The 20,131-nt window shown below is 45.1% G+C and overlaps 1 protein-coding gene and 1 long non-coding RNA gene across 6 annotated transcripts; one reads left to right on the top strand and one right to left on the bottom strand.

The window, feature by feature from the left end:
• Positions 1 to 119: 119 nt before the first annotated feature.
• Positions 120 to 3,933, bottom strand: LOC134474228 (uncharacterized). The gene is made up of 2 exons (XR_010044942.1): positions 3,792 to 3,933; positions 120 to 266 (listed from the first exon to the last, which is right to left on the bottom strand). It is a non-coding gene; the product is annotated as an uncharacterized LOC134474228 (long non-coding RNA).
• Positions 3,811 to 17,337, top strand: LOC100734680 (interferon alpha-inducible protein 27-like protein 2B). 5 transcript variants are annotated; one of them, XR_010044941.1, is made up of 7 exons: positions 3,811 to 3,951; positions 4,697 to 4,848; positions 8,314 to 8,445; positions 8,931 to 8,960; positions 9,751 to 9,912; positions 11,048 to 16,845; positions 17,090 to 17,337. XR_010044941.1 is itself a non-coding variant. In XM_063241297.1 (7 exons), the coding sequence occupies exons 1-6, from the start codon at positions 3,821 to 3,823 to the stop codon at positions 11,203 to 11,205; spliced, it is 765 nt and encodes a 254-aa protein (XP_063097367.1). In that variant the 5' UTR covers positions 3,811 to 3,820; the 3' UTR covers positions 11,206 to 11,223; positions 16,533 to 17,337. The 5 variants fall into 5 exon arrangements, 4 of the variants coding, with proteins under 4 accessions (XP_063097367.1, XP_063097368.1, XP_063097366.1 ...); XM_063241297.1 differs by having other exon boundaries at positions 11,048 to 11,223; positions 16,533 to 17,337; XM_063241298.1 differs by having other exon boundaries at positions 11,048 to 11,223.
• Positions 17,338 to 20,131: the final 2,794 nt, after the last annotated feature.

Genomic DNA, 20,131 nt, shown 5'->3' on the forward strand with positions numbered 1-20,131 from the left:
GAAATTTCACTCTGCTGAAGAGTCAGCCACACTCCTGCCTTTATTGCAGCATTATTCAAAATGGCCAATGCCTTAGTTATCTTCTTGTTGCTGGGACAAAATAACTGAAACCCACAAGGTGAAGGTTAAAGGAGGAAAGGTTTATTTTGGCTCACAGTTTGTAGAGGTTTCAGTCCACAGTCAGCTGCTTCCAGAGCAGGGCAGTATGGCAGAGCGGCATCACAGAGGAGGAACAGTCCACAGCAGGGTAGGCAGGAAGCAGAGAGCTATAAAGGAGCACAGTCTTCTTTCAGCCCACATCCACAGTGACTCATCTCTTTCCACCAGACTTTACCTCCCAGCATCACACCAAGCTGTAAACCCATCATGGGCAATCAAGTGTGACACACATGAGCTATTGTCACATGTCCATGTTGCAATTATTTCCAAAAACCTCATCTGTGAGTGTGTGGGTCTTTGAGGGGACATCTAGATATAACTTATAACAGCACATAAAACAAAAACAAATGTATCATCTATCAATTGATGAATGGATAAAGAAACTGTTGGACATGTTCATACTGGTTCACTGTTCAGTCATCAAAATGAATGAAATTCTATTATTTGCTGCAATTTGGATGGAACCAGAGGTTCTAATGTGAAGTGAAACAAACCAGGTGGAGAAAGGTGAGGATGTATGGTCTCATTCATGTGTGGAATAGAAAAGAGATGATCTGACAGAAGTTGAGGGTGAGTGGTGGTCTGAAGGGGCTGGGAGAGTGAGAGGATGAGATTGGTCAGTGGACACTGAGTTATAGTCAGACAGAAGTGACACGTTCTGATGTGCTATTGAGCAGTAAGGTGACGATGGTTAACAACCATGTATGTATAACTCAAAAATCTGGATGCAAAGATTTTGAATATTTTTGCCATAAAGCAATGAAATATATTTGAGGTGATGGTCATATGTAACCTGATTTAAATTTATACAATGGATATAAATCAAAACATCAAGTGATATCCCATAACTATGTACATATGTATTTAGGTATCAGTTAAAATGTAATTTCAATTATAACAAAAGAAAGAGAAGAGAAATTTAAAAGTTGTTTTAAGAGGTAGCTATCTGCAAATGCCAAAGAAATTAAGATTTTTAATCCTGGAACAAAAACGGTAACAACAAAGGAAAGATTTATAGCAGAAGCAAAGATATGTTCTTTGTTTTGAATTTATAATCTGCCTGGAAATTTCTTAAATTGAGCATTAAAATTTCATTTTATGGGGCTGGGGATTTAGCTCAGCGGCATAAGCGCCTGCCTTGCAAGCAGGCAGTCGTGAGTTCAATCCCTGGTACAGATAAAAAAGGAAAAAGACAAAAAAAAATTCATTTTATGACACGTTAGTGCTCTATGTGTAGTCAATTCTTAATAAGTAAGGCTGCTAGATATTGCTCTCTATACTTTATACTAATTCATTATGTACACTTATCCCATACCCATACAGAAACAATTCAGAATTTCAGAACCCTTAGGGAATGACTGCTTTTCAGGGGTGTCTTCCGGGTGTAGCTGGTTTTTAAGTTTTGAATCTGCTGCAAGATCCTAGCTTTCCAATACATTGGGAATGAGAATTTGCTGCCTGCTGCCCCCGCTCCTGGTTATTTGGCACTGGCTCACAGCCTTTTCTATGACTCTTAGGCCATGTAAATTTCAGTCTTGGTGTATAATAAAGAACAGCTGATTGGAACAGTTCCATCACTTCAGCTAAAGTGAGGAGCTTTTTATGTATAACAAAATCTAAAACAAACCAGAAAATTACATGTAATATGTAAGTCCTCAATTTGCCAATTTTACCCCAAGGGAAGAAAATTTAAAAGGGGCTAGGAAAAAATAGAAATATAGAAGAAGCTGAAGAGTTTAGAAGCAAGGCTGGTGTACAAAGCAGAGTGTCACACAAACTTTGAGAAAATGGTGCAGGAGGTAAGAGGGAAAGAGAAGGGAGAAATAAAAAAGAACAGAATAGAACACCACCATAAAAAAATATAGAATCACATTCACACTCATAAAAAAGATCAAACGATGCAGAAAAAAAAAAAAAAAAAAAGAAAGTCCATTTACGGATTTGCCTTTGCTGTCACTGGTAGACAACATGGGGAGACAGAGTCTAGATCCATGCTGATTTATCTGAGCAAGCCAGCAGTAGCCTTATGGCGGGGTGGTGGGTGATCTCTGTGAGTCTGAAGATGGGCAGTGGATTCATAGTAAGTGAACCTCTATGAATCACTGGTCCTGGCTGAGGCCTGGAGAGGCCTGTGATGCCATGACACCTCAAAGGACAGGATAAGGCCACAGCTGAGGATGCTGGCCCAACCCCAATTGATGAAGATGGTAGCTGCAGGTGTCACACTCCTGCAGTGAATGTCAGCTTGGAGATTAAATAGTCCTCCTAATTCGCATGATTTACTGCTTTGGGGAAGTCTTTGAACTGACTCCCAAGGTCAGTTCCCATGCTTTTCTCAGTATCCCCTCCCTTTGTTTGAAAACCAAATAAATATGGGCTGCCCTGAGATATTCTTTGTCTCAGCTGCCAAAGATTCCCAAATTCTGCTAGGGCAAAAATCATACCACTTGCATTTGTCTTGTATTTAGCTCTTTTCCGTCCACTTGTATGGGACGGAAAAGTCCCTTCAAGGGTCCTGATCAGTCCGTGATACTGCAGGACATCCGATCCTGCAGACTCACTACCAGCTAGTGTAGTCCTCTGTGTCCACGTTCCCTTCCACGGCTGCATGTCTCCGTGGAGGCCTCTGGAGTCACCATCGGTCACCATATGTCTGGGTTTGAACCGTTCCTCCCACACAGTGGGTCCCCACAGAGGGAAGGCTCTCGCGGCCACCTCCTTCTTCTGTATTGAGGCTTCTCTCCTAGCTCTCACTGTGAAATTCAATTCATGCTTCAGATTCTTCCCGGGCCCAGGGACCCACTTTCCTCCTTGTCTTGCTCACATTGCTATATTCCAGCATCCAGACAACCACCCTCAGAGAGGCTCTTCCTCTGTTCCTTACCACTCTAACATCTTTTCAAAATTTCAGTATTGGAATTTTGTGGTTGTTCACTGTGCAATTTAATCTTAACGAACACCTTTAGGATATTTGGGACCCTTTATTGATGTAGTACTATGTCAGTTTCAGTTATCATGAAGTAACATCATTAGTAAATTTATTTCACCTCTTATACTAAAAAAAGATGTCATAATAATGTGGAGCATGATTTTACAAAAATTAATTTGCTCTATCAACGAACACAACTCCTCTAGTTTTTTTAAACACTCCTCCCCCTGAAAATTTAATGTAATTTACATGGCAAGAATCAATCTCTTTCCGTCTTCCCACCTTTCAATGACAAAGGGATGGATACCCATTTTTAACCTTGAATAGGAATTGTAAAAACAAACTAAAGAAAGAAAGACCAGAAAAGAAAAGAAAAAGAAAACAAAGAGAAAGGCTTGAAAAAACTGACGTTTTAGCCCTTCATAAAGATGATCATTTATGCCAGTTTAAAAAAGCCAAACTCTGAATAAAACCTGGATAAGAATAACTATTTCTATAATGTATTTCAAATACAATAATGATCCTTTTAAAAGGCGTTATCAAATAATACTGATTAAACCAGTTATATAAAGATGACAAAGCATTTTATATCAATGGAAAATAACTGATACAGTAGCCAAATCCTGTCTCCACAATAACCAGATTTTCCTGTCAACCAGAAAGGGAGGCTGGGATTGGTTTCCGGATCCTGGGAAAAACTTACCTCATTGGTCAACCTGGGCAACGCCCTGCATGATACAGCTGTGTATACATCCTTGCTGTGAGTGGGGAGCTGTGCTGCTGGTGCCACAGAGTGAGGAATCCCTTCTGGAGGAGGCAGGAGGAGAGGGCCAACCTCCCCTCAGCACAGCCTGCAGAGTCAGGTGGGTGGGCAGTAGCCTTCTGTGTACCCGCTCTGGGATTTGTTTCGCGGCTCTCATTGGGCAGCTGCGAGGGAAGGTGGGGGTTGGGCCTTGAGTCGCCGAGTCTGGGATTTGGGAACAGCTGCCTCCTCTGCACTGGGTTTCCCTGTCTGCGGAGTAGGTGAGTGTGAAGGGAGACTGGGAGAGGCGCAGTAAGTGTGAAGAGAAACTAAATCAGAGCCCATTGCAAGTTCACCTTATTTGGAAGCAGCTGGACCTGGCTGGGATCTTGCTTTGCTCAGGAGACTTCCAACCTGGAGCAAACCCCGCGTCCACTCTGAGCTGGACTGTTTCCTCATCTGTAAAAAGGGAGTAGGACCCCACTTTCTGCCATTACAGGGGAAGTGATGGATAAACAGGCACCTTGCTGCAATGTGTGCTTCTACGGTATCATCGATTCTGGTTTCCTCATTTTGGGGCTTTCAGTTGTGCCTTGCAGGGTTTAGGGAGTCCCAGAGGCATCCAAGATGTGGACCCTGGGTTCAGGAGGAAGGAAGCCACCAACAGAGAGAAATACACCCCAACCCTTAATATGGCTTCTTTGGTAACCCCAGCATACCACATCCGTCCTTCCCTCACCCCAGATCCCATTTGAGGCCCAGTACCCCGAGCACAGAGCAGTCTCCAATCCTCTCCAGCCCCCTAAGGCTTTTTAGAACAGTAGGCAGGAAGCCGGTTCTGGACCTCATGTTCCCATTTTTCACAGGTTTGCCTGGACTTGGGAAACTTCACTCTGCACCATGCCTTTAGGTACAGCTGGCCAGTTGGCCTTTTCCCTGGCCTCCAAGGTAGCATCAGCAGTGGCCAAAGTCGGTGGAGAGGCCACTGGTTCTTCCCTGTATGACCTCTCAGCACAAGGTGAGTGTTCCTGAGAGGGGCAGTCTGGGAGCGTGCAGGTGCTGCCCTTGTGCCAGCCCTGGTCTCCCGGCAGCCTCCAGGTGTCCTTCCTGCATTCCCATTGCAAGGACCCCAGGGCCTTTGTCTGTGAGCCTGAGGCTGGGACCCCAAGTTCTCTCAGATTCAAGTGATCAGTAAATCCCCTCCCTTCTAAACCTGGGCCTCTGCAGCCGGGTCCCATGGAGACAGGAGAGGCCGCTTTCCCTGTCACAGCTAGAAGAGGGAGTGGTTTGGCCCTCAGCTGTCTTACTCCTTGCCTGGCTTCTCTTTGCTCCTCTTTGATACCTGAGTGGACTGAGACAATTTGCCTTAGCATCCAGCTCTCCCCCCGTTAGGTTACCTCTGAGCTGCTCCTCTGGCCACTCTGAGTGGAGGTGGGTTTGGCCGTCAGCCTTTGCATCCCTCCCGTTTCTTCTGTTACTTTTGGTTATGAAAGAGATTTCTTTCCAGGTTCTTGGTGTCCTAAACGAAAAACAATATGAAACAGGTTGTGAAGGTAGAAAGGAAATACACTCTGACAAATGAAGGAAGGTCAAAGAACAGACTCAAAGTGCCTGCAGGGAATAATGGCAGGGCTCTTCAGTCTAAGGGAATGCTAGGTTGCTTCTCTCCCAACGCATTGCAAGGGCTGTCCTACCAGAAACTCCACTGGCCTAATGTCAAATTTAAGCTGTCTGGTCGAGGGCCCACCAGACGTAAATAAGGCTGGAAAAGGGCCACCCCATATATGAATTTTGAGGCTGCATGGTCGTTAGGGATGCTGCTCTGTGTGTGTGCTCTGGGCCTCTGTGACTGACTGGTTCTTCTGAGTTGTTTAAGCAATTTCCCTTCACCCTAATCTACCACACTCCAACTCCAGACCCTGCAGCCTCTTTGAAGAATGAAAGGAGAAACCACCTCTAAGGTGCAGACATCAGCAGGGAATCTGGGCCCATTATCCCTAAAGTAACTCAGGTAGTGTTATGGTTTGTGTTCAGATACTCCTCATAAGCCTCATGCTGTCATGCATGTGGCTGAATCCAGTGTTCGTGATTGGTTTGTTATCTGGTGCTAGGATTGGTGCTGTGAGTGCTGCTCTCACCCAGGGGCAGAGCTGAATACAGTGTAGGGGCAGGAAGAAAGCGTGTGGTCGGTTAGCTTGCTGTTCTGCAGTGGCCATGGACAGAGGCCCCACCATGCCACCTTGCCTTGGAGACAGCTGAGTATGGACTGAAACCTCCAAAACTATAAGATATAAGAATTTTTCCTAATTTTGAGTGTCAGGTAGTTTGTCTCAACAACAAGAGAAAAATAACTAAGACAGTTCATCTTCCTGGAAATCCCCCAGCTTTAGCCCCACGATTTTTATGGAGACACCATAACTTTCAAGCAAGCAGCCATATCTCTGCTGTTCAGCAGAACTGCCACCATGACAGTAATGGCTCCCCGCACCCACTGGGAGTAGGTGAGTGTCTTCCCTGACTGCAGTGGGCTTGAGTTTTAAATATGCAGTAGATTATCTATAAAATGTACCAATAAAATTCAAACAAACAAAATTTACCCGACTGAAGTAAATTAAATTACAAAATAAAAAAGAAAAAGTGGAAAAAGTCATCTCATACAAAAACTCTTTATTTTGAATAAAGATTCCAGTTTGGAAATGTTACACATTTTTAAAAGATTAATTAAGTGTTTTACCATCTTGAAATTTCATGCAGAGAGAAAACTTCAAAATTAGAATTTTTATAAGTTATAAAAAGTCTTTTCATAGCCATTTTATAGTTTATTTTATTGTAAAGAGAGTAAAACCCAACAGTCCAAAACAGAATAAAGCCACTCAAAACAAAGCAGTGAAAGTGGAACATAACTTCAAAACACCACGATAGGTCATCAGCGAGGGCTACCATCATAGATCTTGTTTTCTTCTCAATAGTTGTCCATACCATCAGACAGAGTAAAAGCAAATAAAATAAAACAGAACAAAACCAATCAAAACAGAGCATTGAATAAAACAAAACAACAAATCAGAGCAAAACAAAACAGTGAGAACAATATTGGATTTCAAAACAAGACAGAAGGAAACCCCCCATGTTTGCCATATTGCATAGTTATCCTCCTAATATCTGCTCAGACTACCAGCTTTAGTTCTGTAAAATCAGTCAAACAACACAAGCATTTAGTCGGTTTTGTACCTCACTTGCTGTCAACTCAGCCTGTCCTCCGACCCTGCCAGTTGCTTGTGGAGAGTGGGAGTGATATTTCCTGATTCTCAGCCTGTGCACCCGTCAGCTCAAGGGAAAGGAGACCTGGGTTCTCTTCTGGGCTCGGCCTGGTTTGTGCAGCCTGTGGGAAGTTAGCGCTGGCTTCTTGATGTGCTCCTTCCAGACCCAGCATGGCATCTGCTGACTCAGGGGAAAAGCCAATCGGCTTCTCTCTTTCTGAGCCCCACATGGTCTGCCTCAAACAATTTTGATAAAGTATTTTCAATTCTGACATGGAAAATGGAATTTATTGTTAAGAACAAATTAAGAATTTAAAACATATTTTCATCTCCTTAATTAGATTTCAAAATGTTATTACCAATTAAAATTATTATAATACCTTTTTAAAAAAATATGCAGCAGAATTTAACTTGCACCAATCAGTAGGCTCCAGTCAGAAGGCTGGAGTTTAGACCCACTTGGATCAATCATGGGCTGGAATCTGGGCTGATCACAGGGCTGCTGTTGCTGTATCAGCAGCTCTGTCACATTTCAGCCCTCACTCTTGAAAGAGCTGTAAGCAGAGACCGACTGTAGAGGGCACAGTTGGCCTACAGTGTGTGGCCTTAAATGACAGGTGCCTGACAATGGCAGAGACCACAACCAGCAGGGAGAAGCAGCAGCTTCGGGGCTCAGAGGTAGGGCTGGGGCCACTGGTACGCAAAGCTGGGAGTCACCTGCAGGACTGCACTTTGCTGGTTCGTGATTTCTAACGGGATGGACAAAAGAACCTTCAGGGGAATGGCAGCCGTGCGCTCTAGCTTGTCCTGCTTGATCTCCAAGCCAGGCCTTGGGTTTTAACAACATTCCGCCCTCCTGGACTCTGTCTTCATCTGTTTTTGCAGGCACTCTCGCTATGCTTGTTTATCTCTTCTCATCACACCTTCCTTCCCATATCCATTTCCCTCCACCAAGGCCAGCACTCCCCTCACACTTAATGTCTATTTCTCGGGCATTTTGGCAGAATGAGTGCCGTGTGCAGTTGCATGTGTTTTAGGTTACACTCAAGATAGAATGCTGTACATTTCATCCTTCTGCTGATTTCCTCCTGACTACTCTGACTCTTACCTTCCTGTCTTCTGGGGTGGACACCCACAAGTTCTCCATCCTGCTCTACTGTGAACTGAGGAAGGGGGGCGCAAGTCTGTGACCCCTGTCCTGACCTCTGGCCCTCTGTGCTTCCTAGGGCTCACTCTGGTATCCCAGACTGCCAGTCCTGCTGTGACTGCCCTTGGGCAATGGCTGGAGACACTGAATGTTGGTGGCATCCTGCAGGGGTCCTCTGATGCTACTTCTATGGCTGCTTCCTCAGTTGGAGGTAAGTGGACCTGAGTGACAGACACCCCACCTCAGGCTCATTGAGAAGGGACATCACAGTGACAGTCTCACTGTGTGTTTGAACCAGTCCTGGCTTGGCAAGGAGAGACAGGGCAAAAGGTAACTTCTAATTTCCCCACAAAATCCCCAGTCAACCAGCCGAGCAGCCCACAGGCCAATGAACAAAGAACAAGCAAAACCTGGAATAGGTGTTGGATCTTCTGGAACCAGGACCCCAACTCTGTCTTTAGATCCTTCTGGCTTGGGTAGGCACTTCACTCAGGACTGATCTGAGTCTCCACCAGGTCTTAAGTGTGGCTGAACTGAGGATCCCTTCTGTTTGTCATATTCTCAAGAGGGCAGGCAGGGTCATTCCTTCCTGGGAGCTCTCCCCGGGGCCGCCCCCGTTCTTGGTGGGTGGTTGGCTTGGGGAGGGAGGACAGGGCAGTGTGGATCTCCCCTCACAGAATGTTCTTTTGATTTCAGCCAAGGTTGCCATAGCTGCAGCTGGAGGAGGTAAGTCTCTACAGGGAAGCGGGTCTAGTCCTTCCCTGGCTGGCACACGGGGACCAGGGAAGCAGCCATGCTATCCTTACCTGGGTTTCTCTGGAGCCTCAGGAGATGATGGAGGAGTTGGGAGGAGGGAAAGGGCAGGAAAGAAGAGACTGGAAACCACTAGAGATCAGAAATGGACTCAAGGAACAGGTGTAGTGTGCAAGCGGGGTGGCAGTGTCCTCCACAGGGGCTATGTCCCACTGCAGGGCATCCCTGTGACCTTGGCATGTCTTTGAACTGCCTTGGACTCCTGTTTCATCTTAGGCCAGTGATGTCCATGCAGGGGCCTCTCAGAGGCGCAGAGCTTGAGTTAGAACAGCAGACGTGAATCACAGGGATGCTCTGGTCCCAACACCATGGGTCTGGTGGCTTCTCACATGCTTCTGGAAATTCAGGGAACCCAAGCCGCCATCCTGAGTGGTCTCCAATTGCTCTTCACTCACACTGACTCAGACCAGAGTTGCTTCTGTGAAAGCAAAGCTTAGGAACCATCCCTTGTCCCATCATTGCACTGAGGCTTGGCTGAGTGACTTCTCCAAAGAAGCTCTTGCAGGCCATCAGAGCCTAGATCAGGACCCTGACACCAGGGACCCCCACCCTTCCTTCCACTTCCCCCTGGCCCTGCTGTGTGGCTGGTTACTGCTGACCATGCTCAGAGCCCATCTCCTGTACACCTGGGAAAGACCCCAGGCTTGACCCATGTTGGGATCACTTGCCGTGAGCCCAGCCTCACCAGCTCCTCTCCCCACAGGGCTGGCCGTGGTGTCTGTGCCCCTGGTGCTGAGTGCTGTGGGTTTTACCGGGGCAGGAATAACTGCCTCCTCCCTGGCGGCCAAGATGATGTCAGTTACTGCCATTGCCAATGGTGGCGGGGTGCCTGCAGGAAGCCTGGTAGCCACTCTGCAGTCCGTGGGTGAGTGTCCAGCTGGGATTTGCTGTGGAGGAGAAGAGCAAACATGAGCCATGGAACCCTGGGGCCAGAATTCAGCGCTGTCGTAGGGCCGTGTGCCTGTGTCACCTTCCAGGTTGTCTGGGTTTTTCCAGGGGCCTGAAGAGGGCAGGGAGGAGCCCAGCCAACCATGCCAGATTCCAGCTGGGTTACTTGGGTCATCTCCTCCCTACCAGTGGATGGTGCTGATTCAGCCTCCTCCTCTGCATGACAAAGTAGCTTCCAGTTGCATTCAGTGCTTGAGTTTGCCTACCTCTGCCCTGTCTGAGACAGAGACCTTCGGGGTACAGGAACAGAGGGGACGCTGCAGGGTCCTTGGGATTTGGGCCTTCCTGAGGGGTCCTGGGGCCTCCGAACTATCAGCTCTGTCCCTTGGAGCACTCCTGGTCTGTCCAACTCTGCTCACCCTCTGTGTTTTTCCCCAGGGGCGGCTGGACTCTCCATGTCCTCTAACGTCATCCTGGGCTCCATGGGCTCTGCTGCTTCCCTCCTTATGTCTCATGCAACGGGCCCCTAACAGCTCCTCGTTCCCTACAGAGACTGGGACCATGTGAGCAGAGCTGGTGCCACCCTGCGTCACTCGGGGAGTGACCAGTCCCGAGGGGACAAGGCACCGCATCCCTAGGGAAAATAAGGAATAAAAATGAGTTACTGCAACTCTGCCTGGAGCTGTTGGAACCCGAGTGTGGTTTGTTTGGGAAAGGCCAAGGCTAGGCAAGAAGCTGTCTGATAACCGAGGTGAACAGGATGCTCGGTTGCTTCTCCTGACTTCTTATGATGAGGGACGTGGCATGGGTGTGCACTGAGCTGGAATGTTCTAAAAGTAAAGACAGAGCTCACCCTGGCCTGCCACTGACTCTGTGTGTCTCTGCCCAGATCACCTCTTCCCTGGCCCGAGCTTTCATAGCTATTGCTGAAAATGTAAACAAAGCTGCTTCAGAGAAGGAGCAGAAGTGATGGAGTAACCTGTTCAAACCTTAAGGGGAAGGTAAAATACTTCAGACAGTGGCAGGTGTGATGATAAATCTGTCCTAAAGCAGCAGGAGCATTTTAAGGCGGACTAATGGCAACAAGATTTTAAAAATTTCAACATTCCCAGTGTGTTTCAGTTGGGCCCCACTCCTGCTGCCTGGCCGCTCTGTCTGGCAAGGCCCTTCTGCTCCTGCCCGGCCCCTGAACTGGCAGCTCTGCTCCATCACCCGCCCTGAGCGGTCATGCCTCTGCTGGAGCCAGCCCATCCGAAACCTTGACCAATGAAGCCTTCACTGCTCTGAAGTAGGTGCATTAACAACACAGGGATCCAGGCAGCCAGACTGATAAATTTGGAATTTTACTAACTGAGCACAGCAACCACCCATAGAACCCTGTTTCAGAGTCCAAAGAGTGGCCCTGAACTGAAGGGTCACAGGGCATTTAAAGTGAAAAACCACAAAGCAAGACATCCTGATGGAAATAATGTAGCTAGAATGTTACATTAATTTTGGTTGACACCTGTATCCTGCTTCTTTGTTGAGAAGGTTGATTTTTCTCTCTTATGGGTGCAGCTCATTCTGCTTTTCTCATGGGACTTGTATCCTGAGTAATTTTTCACTCTTCAGAGTCAAACACAGGGCACGAGTTAATTACAGGGCACAAGATGGCATCACTTATGCTACGCTACAACTTTTTGAGTTGTGATTGTTAGATATTTGGTCCCAACAGCAAGAAATATGACTAATACCCCACACCACCATAGTATTAGATTATATTTCACTGAAAAGCAACATTTTGTTGTGTCTAAGTCATGTCAGGAATCTTCAGATCCTCTTTCTTTCTTTCTTTCTTTCTTTCTTTCTTTCTTTCTTTCCTTCTTTCTTTCTTTCTTTCTTGTATATCAGGAATCGAACTCAGGACCTTGCCTTTACCAGGCAATCACCAGGTAGGGACTTATGCTGCTGAGCTCGATCCCCAGCCCCACTCTTCTGGATGTTGACAGGAAATGCTGCCGTGGCTTTGGATTTGATCATCATCCTCGCCCTCTTCAGTGGCTCAGCCCCACTCACAGAAGGCTGAGCCGCTCAGATGAAAGCATCTTTCCACACCCCTCCTTTGATTGTAGCAAAAGCAGCCCATAACCCAAAACTTCTTATCTTCTCTACTTTGAAGTATACAAATCATCACTGCTGAGCATGTTCACATTTTTATGAAAAGTAGCCCTATAATCTTTCCTTGCAAATCTGAAACACCTCACTCATTAAGCAACACTGCCTTCCCCCTTCCTCCCAGCCGCTGGTGTCTGCCACCCTCTTTTCCTCCTCTATTGACTGGACTACTCCAGACACCTTCAACAGGTGAAACCCTAAACTGTTTGTCTTATTGTGACTAATTTAGTTTGCATCATATTTTGTAAAATTTTATTTTGAAAGTAGTAAAAACACAACAGCACAAGACAGAACAAAGCCAATCGAGACAATGCAGTGAAAGTGGTACAGGACTTCACAGTAGGATACTGGGATAGTAGTAATAGGTACTATGGTATATCTCTTTAACTTCACAATAGTTGTCCAATCAATTAGGTATAGCAAAATCAAACCAAAAATAGAACATTGTAAAACCAATTGAGAATACTGAATAGAGCAAAAGAAACATAACAAAACAGTGAAAACAACCTTTGCCTTCAAACAGAAGATAGAAGGAAATCCCCCATATTTGCTCTATTACATATGGTCCTCCTCCCAAGAGATGCTGAGACATCTGTGCCCAGTAGCCATGGGTGGGGAGGGGGGAGGAGGGCAGGGGTGCTCGATTTTCAGCCCGCGTGGCAGTAGGCCACAGGTAATGGTTCTCTTCTAGGCACATGCTTCAGGCACTTACAAGGGGCGGGTGAATAAGCTGCCTGAGTCCTACCATGGCCAGATCTCGGGAATTTGCATCATATTATGTTCTCAAGATCATTGATGTTACCGATGTGTGAGGATTTCTTCCTCTTTCAGGCCGGGTACTAGTCCATTGTGTGGACAGACCACATTTCACAAGTGCATTCACCAATCAGTGGATCCTTGCATCTACCTTCTGACAATAGTGAATTTTGCTACTGTGCCCATGTGTATGTAAATATCTCTCCAAAACCCTGTGTCTTTGTCCGCTGAGGCTGCTGTGACAAAATCCCACAGGCTGGGTATCTTATAACCAGCAGAAATGTATTTTTCACAGTTCTGGAGGTGACAGTCCTGATGAAGATGCAGGCAGATTTGCTGTGTAGCGGGGGCCCACTTCTTGGTTCACAGATGGTGCTTTATCTCCTCAAAGAAAGAAGGCGGCTTTCTGGCGCCTCCTTTAGGGGAGACTCTTTCCATTCTTTAGGGCTTGTACTTTCATTTCATAAACCTCTGAAATCTCACCACCTCATTCTGGCACCTAAGGATTAGGACTTTAGAAACTGACTTCACGAGAACATAAACATTCAGACCAACCTCTCTGCTGTCAGTTCTCTGTATATACACCCAGAGGTGGCACAGCTGTATCATGCGTACTTCTATTTGTAATGTTCTGGAAGTTTGCATACTGCTTTGCCTAGTGGGATGACACCGTAGAATCCACTAACAACATGGTTACAATTTCTCCATGAGAAGCCTAGTACTGGTTAGTTTCTGGTTTTCAACAGTGGACATCCTAAAGGATGTGAGGTGTAGATCAGTGTGGCTTGATTAAAGTTTCCCCAGTTAGTGATCTCCAACAGCTTTCTTTGTACTTTCTCTGTCATTTGCGCACCTTCTTTGGAGAAATGGTTATTGAAATCCTTTTTCCATTGTTAACGTACATGATTTGGGTTTGCTGTGACTGAGTTCTTCGCATGACCTGGGTAGGTGCATGCTCTTTGTTAGGTACATGCTTTGCTGCTCTTCATTCTGTTGATCATGTGCCAGGATGCATGAATGCAGTAAGCTTCTTAAAGACACATTTATGCATTTTTCTTTTGAGGCCTCTAGTTTTGGTGTCATAGCCAAGAAAATTTTGCAAGTCTAATGCCAACGCTTTTCTCTATTTCTTTGTTGTTTTAGTTTTATGTCTCCCCTAGAAATCTTTATTCTTTCATGCCTTCTGAGGTTATTTTTGTCAGTAGAAGACAAAAGATAGACATATAGTTATCTCCAAAGAAAACACTTTATGTAGTTTTTTTTGTTTTGTTTTGTTTTGCATTTCTTTTAAATTCTGGAGGTTGAACCCAGGGAACTTGTGCATGGACCCACAACTCTGCACTTTTATTTTTTATTTTGAGACAAGGTCTTGCTAAGTTGCCTAAGCTAACCTGTAACTGTGATCCTCCTGTTTTGGGATTTTGAGTAGCTGAGTGTGCAGGGCTGTATCATTGTGTCCGAATTTGTATTTGCATTTATATTCATAAAGTTTTCTTTTACCCAATACCTATTCTGCAGTGGACTTTTTCCTAGTCCAGGTCCATGTTTTGTTTTTTTTTAAACTTCTATTTTCTTTTATTTTGAGACAGGGTGTCACCAGGTAGTTTAGGCTGGCCTTCAACTCGGCATGTAGCGCATAACCCAGCTGGTCTGGAACTCACAGCAATCCTCCTTCCTCAGCCTCCCTGTTCGGGGCATGCACCACCATGCCCAATGCATTTCATTAACTTTTAATTTGTGCCTCACTTCCCACAGTAATAATGTTCCACATTTTATAGAGTCCTTTCTCTATTTTCCTAGAACCTAGGAAGCTGGATGGTGAGGAAATATTTTCTATCCTGCAGGAATTTCAGTGTGAACCACAAATCTGAAAATAGCAGCAGACAGGGACCCTCACTTTCAAAGAAAATTGCTGGGCTTTGGGGTCTGCCATCAGAGTGTAACACATCTATGACTCTGAGCCATCAGCTCCAGTAGTTTGTGTAGGGAGGTCTTGGGAGCCATCAGAAAAGATACTTGCAAAGGAAGCCAATCAACAGCTCTTCCCGCCCAGGGCTGGACCTGCACTTAGTTGTCTGTCTTGGTCAACTTCACCCCATTTCCCTGTGAACTCTGCGAGACGGGTGTTTTTGTGATGTGATTTGTACCTGCTGTATGCCAGTACCTAAGGCATCTCCAGAATAACAGGCCTCTGGTGGGAACTTTCAAAAACTATACATCATTGCAAAGATGAAAACACCGAAACTCACTTTTTTGTTTCCATGAAAAAATTAAAGTTTATCCTTTATTACATAATCTTAGTCCTATTTCTTGGGCACAGCACCCCCTACCCACTTTGCCAATTAAATGACAAAGTGCTGCGCAAGGGATTTTTGAACAAGACCCAGAATGTACAGAAAACAAAAACAAAAATGGACCAATGAGCAACACTGAGTAAACTAACAAGCTTCTGCACAGCCATGGAATCAACAGTGAAGAGACAGACCACCCTATAGGAGAAAATATGTGTAAGCAGACATCTGACAAGGGTTAATACCTAGAATATATAAGAAGAACTAAAACCTCAATAGCAAAAAAAGCAAAGCCCTGGGTAATAGCCCAAATAGACATTTCTCCAAAGACAACACACAAATAGAAGACATACAAATGGCCAACTTACATTTAAAAATGCTCAACTTCAGAATCATTAGTGAAGTGTCACACATTATTGCAATAAATATGTCACTCAAGTAAGATTGTTCTCTAAAAGACAAATAGAAGAAAGAACTGGTGAATATGCGGGAGAACGGGGGCCCTGGAGCGCCTTGGGAATGGAAGCTAGTTCACCACCAGGAAAGCAGCTTTCCAATGTTTAAAATAGACTAAAGGTGATAGAGGGGAAAGAAATTCCTAATCTGCTAGATGTCCAGCGCATGTTCCTGTTCTCTTATATCAAAGAATGAATTTAGGAACTACAGAGGTTAAGAACGGAATATATTTATTGAGAGAAAGAAAGCTTCTGTCTGAGAGAGACAGAAGGGATCCTCAGTGGATTGCCAAGGACTTTGCTGTTTCTAGGGGTTTTTATGGAGCAAAAACGACAAGATGAGGCCAGTCCAAGGTGGGGAAAAGTGGGAAATCACAAGATGGGTATGGGGTGGCACAGAACTATGGCCAACCAATAAAATTATGAGCATACTGTAATCCCAGCACTCCAGAGGCTGAGGCAGGAGGATCCTTGCAAGTTCGAGATCAACCTGGGCTACAAAGTAATTTCAAGGCCAGCCTGAACTACATAGCAAGACCTTGTCTCAAAAAGACCAAGCAATAATAATAAATAAAAATTATGAGTATAATTGCTCAACTAATATTGATTAATCGGGATCAAAATGGGAAGCAAATCACTCAGCAAGTGGGCATGAAACAGAACAGGGGCTTCTCTGGAGGGGCTGGGTCAGTGGCAGGTCCTGGCTTTCCCAAGGTGCTAGTGCTTACTTAGAATATCAGTCACTGTCATTTATCCTTGGGGGAAGTATGTGGGTGCTTTCCTTTCATCTTTTGTCTTGGGCCCTGGCTCTCAGCAGAGGTGCCTATCTCCCCCTCAGTTGCAAGGCTCCTTTGAGGGCCTAGCCCTGTCTGACTGCTATAATATTTCTACCTAATTTAGCTGCCTAATTTGCTGGCAATGTGACCCAGCAATTCTATTAGTAGGTAATGATCCAAAAGGAGTGAAGCCAGTCTATTGAAGAGACGTCTGCACGGTCATGTTTATTGTGGAACTATTCACAATAACCGAGAAACAAGCCAAGCATCCACCAATTGATGAATCCATAAAGAAACTGTGGTTCATGTACACAGCGGCACACTGTTCAGCTGTAAGAGTGGGATCCTGTGATTTGCTGCAACTTGGGTGGAGCCAGAGATTCTTACATGAAGTGAAAAGAACCAGGTACAGACAGCCGAGGATACATGGTCTCGCTCATACGTAGAAGGAAGAAAGTTGATCTTACAGAAGTTGAGGGTGAGTGGTAATTCCTAGGACCACTAAGTTATAGTGAGGGAGAAACAATTTCTGGGGTGCTGTTGCACAGCATGGAAATGTGGCTACAGATAGCAATAATGTAATATATAATATATATATATATATATAAATATCTGAAAAAGCTAATAGAAAAAATTGTAGCTTGTTATAAACCTATGAGTAAATGAGACAATGGAAACATTTATCCTGACTTTAACTTTTATTTTTTTGTCTTTTGAGACAGGCTCTCGCTATGCAGTTCTGGCTGGCCTTGTAGGCCACGCTGGTCTCGAATTTGCAACAATCCGCCTGCCTCAGCATCCCAAGTGCTGGGATTACAGGCGTGTGCCACCACACTCAGCTTCTGATTTTGACTTTATAAAACGTATACCTGTATCAAAACATCACGTGCTACCCCAGAAGTATGTAAATTGCTTATGCTTTTATGCATCAATTAAAATAAATGCAATTTTAATGAAAAAAGAAGAAAAAGCTGGTAGTTATTAAAAAATATAGATGTCAGCAAATGACAAAGAAATGAAGATTTTTAATGGTGAGAGAAGATAAACAACAATGGAAAGATCCATACCAGAAGGCAAAGATCATTCTTTGTTCTAACGTTATTCTTTTTAGTCTTATCTGGAAATTTCTTAAAATTGAACATAAAAATTGTACTTCATGACACTTTTATGCTCTTTGTGTGATCAATCCTTAATAAGTAAGGCTAGTAAGAAACTAGGCGTGGTGGTGTACTTCTGTAATCCTAGCACTTGAGAGGCTGAGGCAGGTGGATCCTTGCAAGCTTGACTTTTTCCTTTTTATCGGTACTGGGGATCGAACTCATGACTGCCTGCTTGCAAGGCAGGTGTTTATGCTGCTGAGCTAAATCCCCAGCCCCCCTTGCAAGCTTGAGACCAGCTTGGGTTACAAAGTGAGTCCAAGACCAGCCTCAACCACACAGTGTGACCCCGTCTCAAAAATAAAAAAAACGCTAGTAAACAACACCTTCTATATTTGATGATACTTCATTATGTATATTTATCCCAAGTCTATGTAGAAACAACTCAAAGTTATTTCTTTAGAAGAATTATGTTTTTTGTTCAATGTGTAAATTAATCTGAATGAGCATTTTGAGGATGTTTTGGATCCTTCATGGCTCTGTGAGTTTTAGAAAGTCATTAAAACAGTATCATTAGTAAAATTACTCCATCTGCTTTCACATTTCAAAAAGGCTTCCTAAGGAAATGGAGATGAGTTTACAAAAGGTGAATTTATTCTACCAACTTCAACAACTTCTCTAGTATTCTTACACCACCCTAGGAGAAAGAATATTTAATATAATTTACATGGTATCCCTCTCTCTTGTCTCTGTGTCTGTCTCTCTCTTTGTTATAAAATGATGCCTACTCATTTTAACCTTGAACAAGGATTGTTAAAAAGAAAAAGAAGATTTAAAAGTCTGCAGTGTTACCCCTTTTTCAAAACTGTGATTGATGTCAATAAAAAAGAAACCCTAAATAAACTCCGGAAAAAAAAAAATGTTCCTATGATGTATTCCAAATACAGCAAAAATCCTTATAAGATGTCACTGGTAAATAATTATGTAAAGACAACACAGCGTCTGATAGTAACTGGCAAGGATTAACACAGTGGTCAAATTCTGTCTCTGAAATCATGATGCTTTGTCATCAGCCAGAAAGAGGCTGGAGTTGGTTTCTGTTTCCTGAGAAAATGAAACCTACCTCACTGGCCGGCTTGTCCCCGCCTGCTTCAGCCTGAGCTAAGCTTCTTCAACAGCCAGATGGAATCAGCCCCTCCCCCCCCCCTCTCTGCCTCCGGGATCCAAAAAGCAGTCAGGCTACTTTGCAGTGGTGCTGGGGGCTCTGCTATCCTGGGTCGGGGGCACCCTCGCGCTCTGTGGAGACTCCAGGATCCTGGATCTGTAGCTTCCCGCAGCTCTGAACTGTTCCTTGCTCACCCTGTCTCAGATCAGACTTGTTTCTTTGAAATCAAAGTTCAGGAACCATCTCTGTCCCAGCATTGCACCAAGGCAGATGCTGAGGTCCCAACAAGTGACTTCCCCCAAAGAAGCTGCTGCTGGCAATCTGAGCTTGGGTTAGGGAGCAGTTAGGGGACTCTCCCTCCTCCCCCACAACTTCCTTCTGCTTTTCCTGCCTGGCCCGCTTCCTGGTTGGTCAATGCTGACCATACTGATGGTTTTCTGTGAACTCGGAGCCCACCTCCTCCTCTGTACTGTGAGGACCCCAGGCTTGACCCAGTGCATGAGTCCCTTATCCTGAGCCCACCCTTGTTTGCCCTTCCTCCAGTGGACACCATGCTGGGCACCGTGGACTTCAGGGCAGGAATGATAAACTTGTCCATGGGTTACCAAATCATGCTGGTGACAGCCATACCAAAGGGCAGGGCAGTGATCTTGAGCAAATGTAATCCTTGAGCAAATGTCCAGCTGGGGCTTGCTAGAGAAGAAAAAAAGGGACAAGCCCTCCAGTTTCCTGGGTGTGTGTGTGGGGGGTATCTCCTCCTGTGGAGGGGAAGAGGTCAGGAGGGATCTGGCCTATTGTTCCAGGCTCCCAGTTTTGGGTTACCTGGGTTATCTCCTCCACCCAAGCCTCTCCCCTGCAGAGGGAGGTGGCTGGAAGCTGGATTCTCCTCTGGAGTTCATTGCTGTCTCCAGAGACCCTGCTGTGGAATCTTCTCGAAGGTACTGCAAGCTGCTCACCACTGCAGGAACTCTCCCTCTCAGATTCCGCAACCCAGCGCTGCTCTCCACCTCCTGCCTTAGAGGGGCGCTAAGCTGAAGGATGTGAATGGAGGTGACATGACTTCCTCAGTCACCTGACTGGCAAAAGAAGGAAAGTGCTTCTGTGTCCTCAGAGCCTTGCCCTGTTCCTAAGTCTCCATAACAGCTTCTGAGCCGCATATGGGACACCCCAAATAGCCACAGAGCACTCTTGAAGGTAATGGAACAAGAGGATGAATGAACAAATGACATTTGAAAAGTAAATTCCGTGATCAAAAGGCTGCTCCCAGCTCAGCACATAAACTCCCAGTGTTCCAAGAACCACCAGGCCAGCAGCCTCTTGTGAATGTTGCTCACAAAGTTTTAAGAAAGGATCCTAAGTGTCCTTTGGGTTCAATGCTACCATTGCTCTCGGAAACACAATTTAGAGTTGATGAAAAGATATGGCCAAAAATGGGTGCAGAGTATCTTTCGTAACAGGATTTACTAGTGGAAAAGGTAACAGGTAACCAGGGCAGGAACATT

The sequence above is a fragment of the Cavia porcellus genome, unplaced genomic scaffold, assembly GCF_034190915.1.
Source record: "Cavia porcellus strain 051 isolate PalLab524CR breed Dunkin Hartley unplaced genomic scaffold, mCavPor4.1 scaffold_31, whole genome shotgun sequence".
Lineage (NCBI taxonomy): Eukaryota > Metazoa > Chordata > Mammalia > Rodentia > Caviidae > Cavia > Cavia porcellus.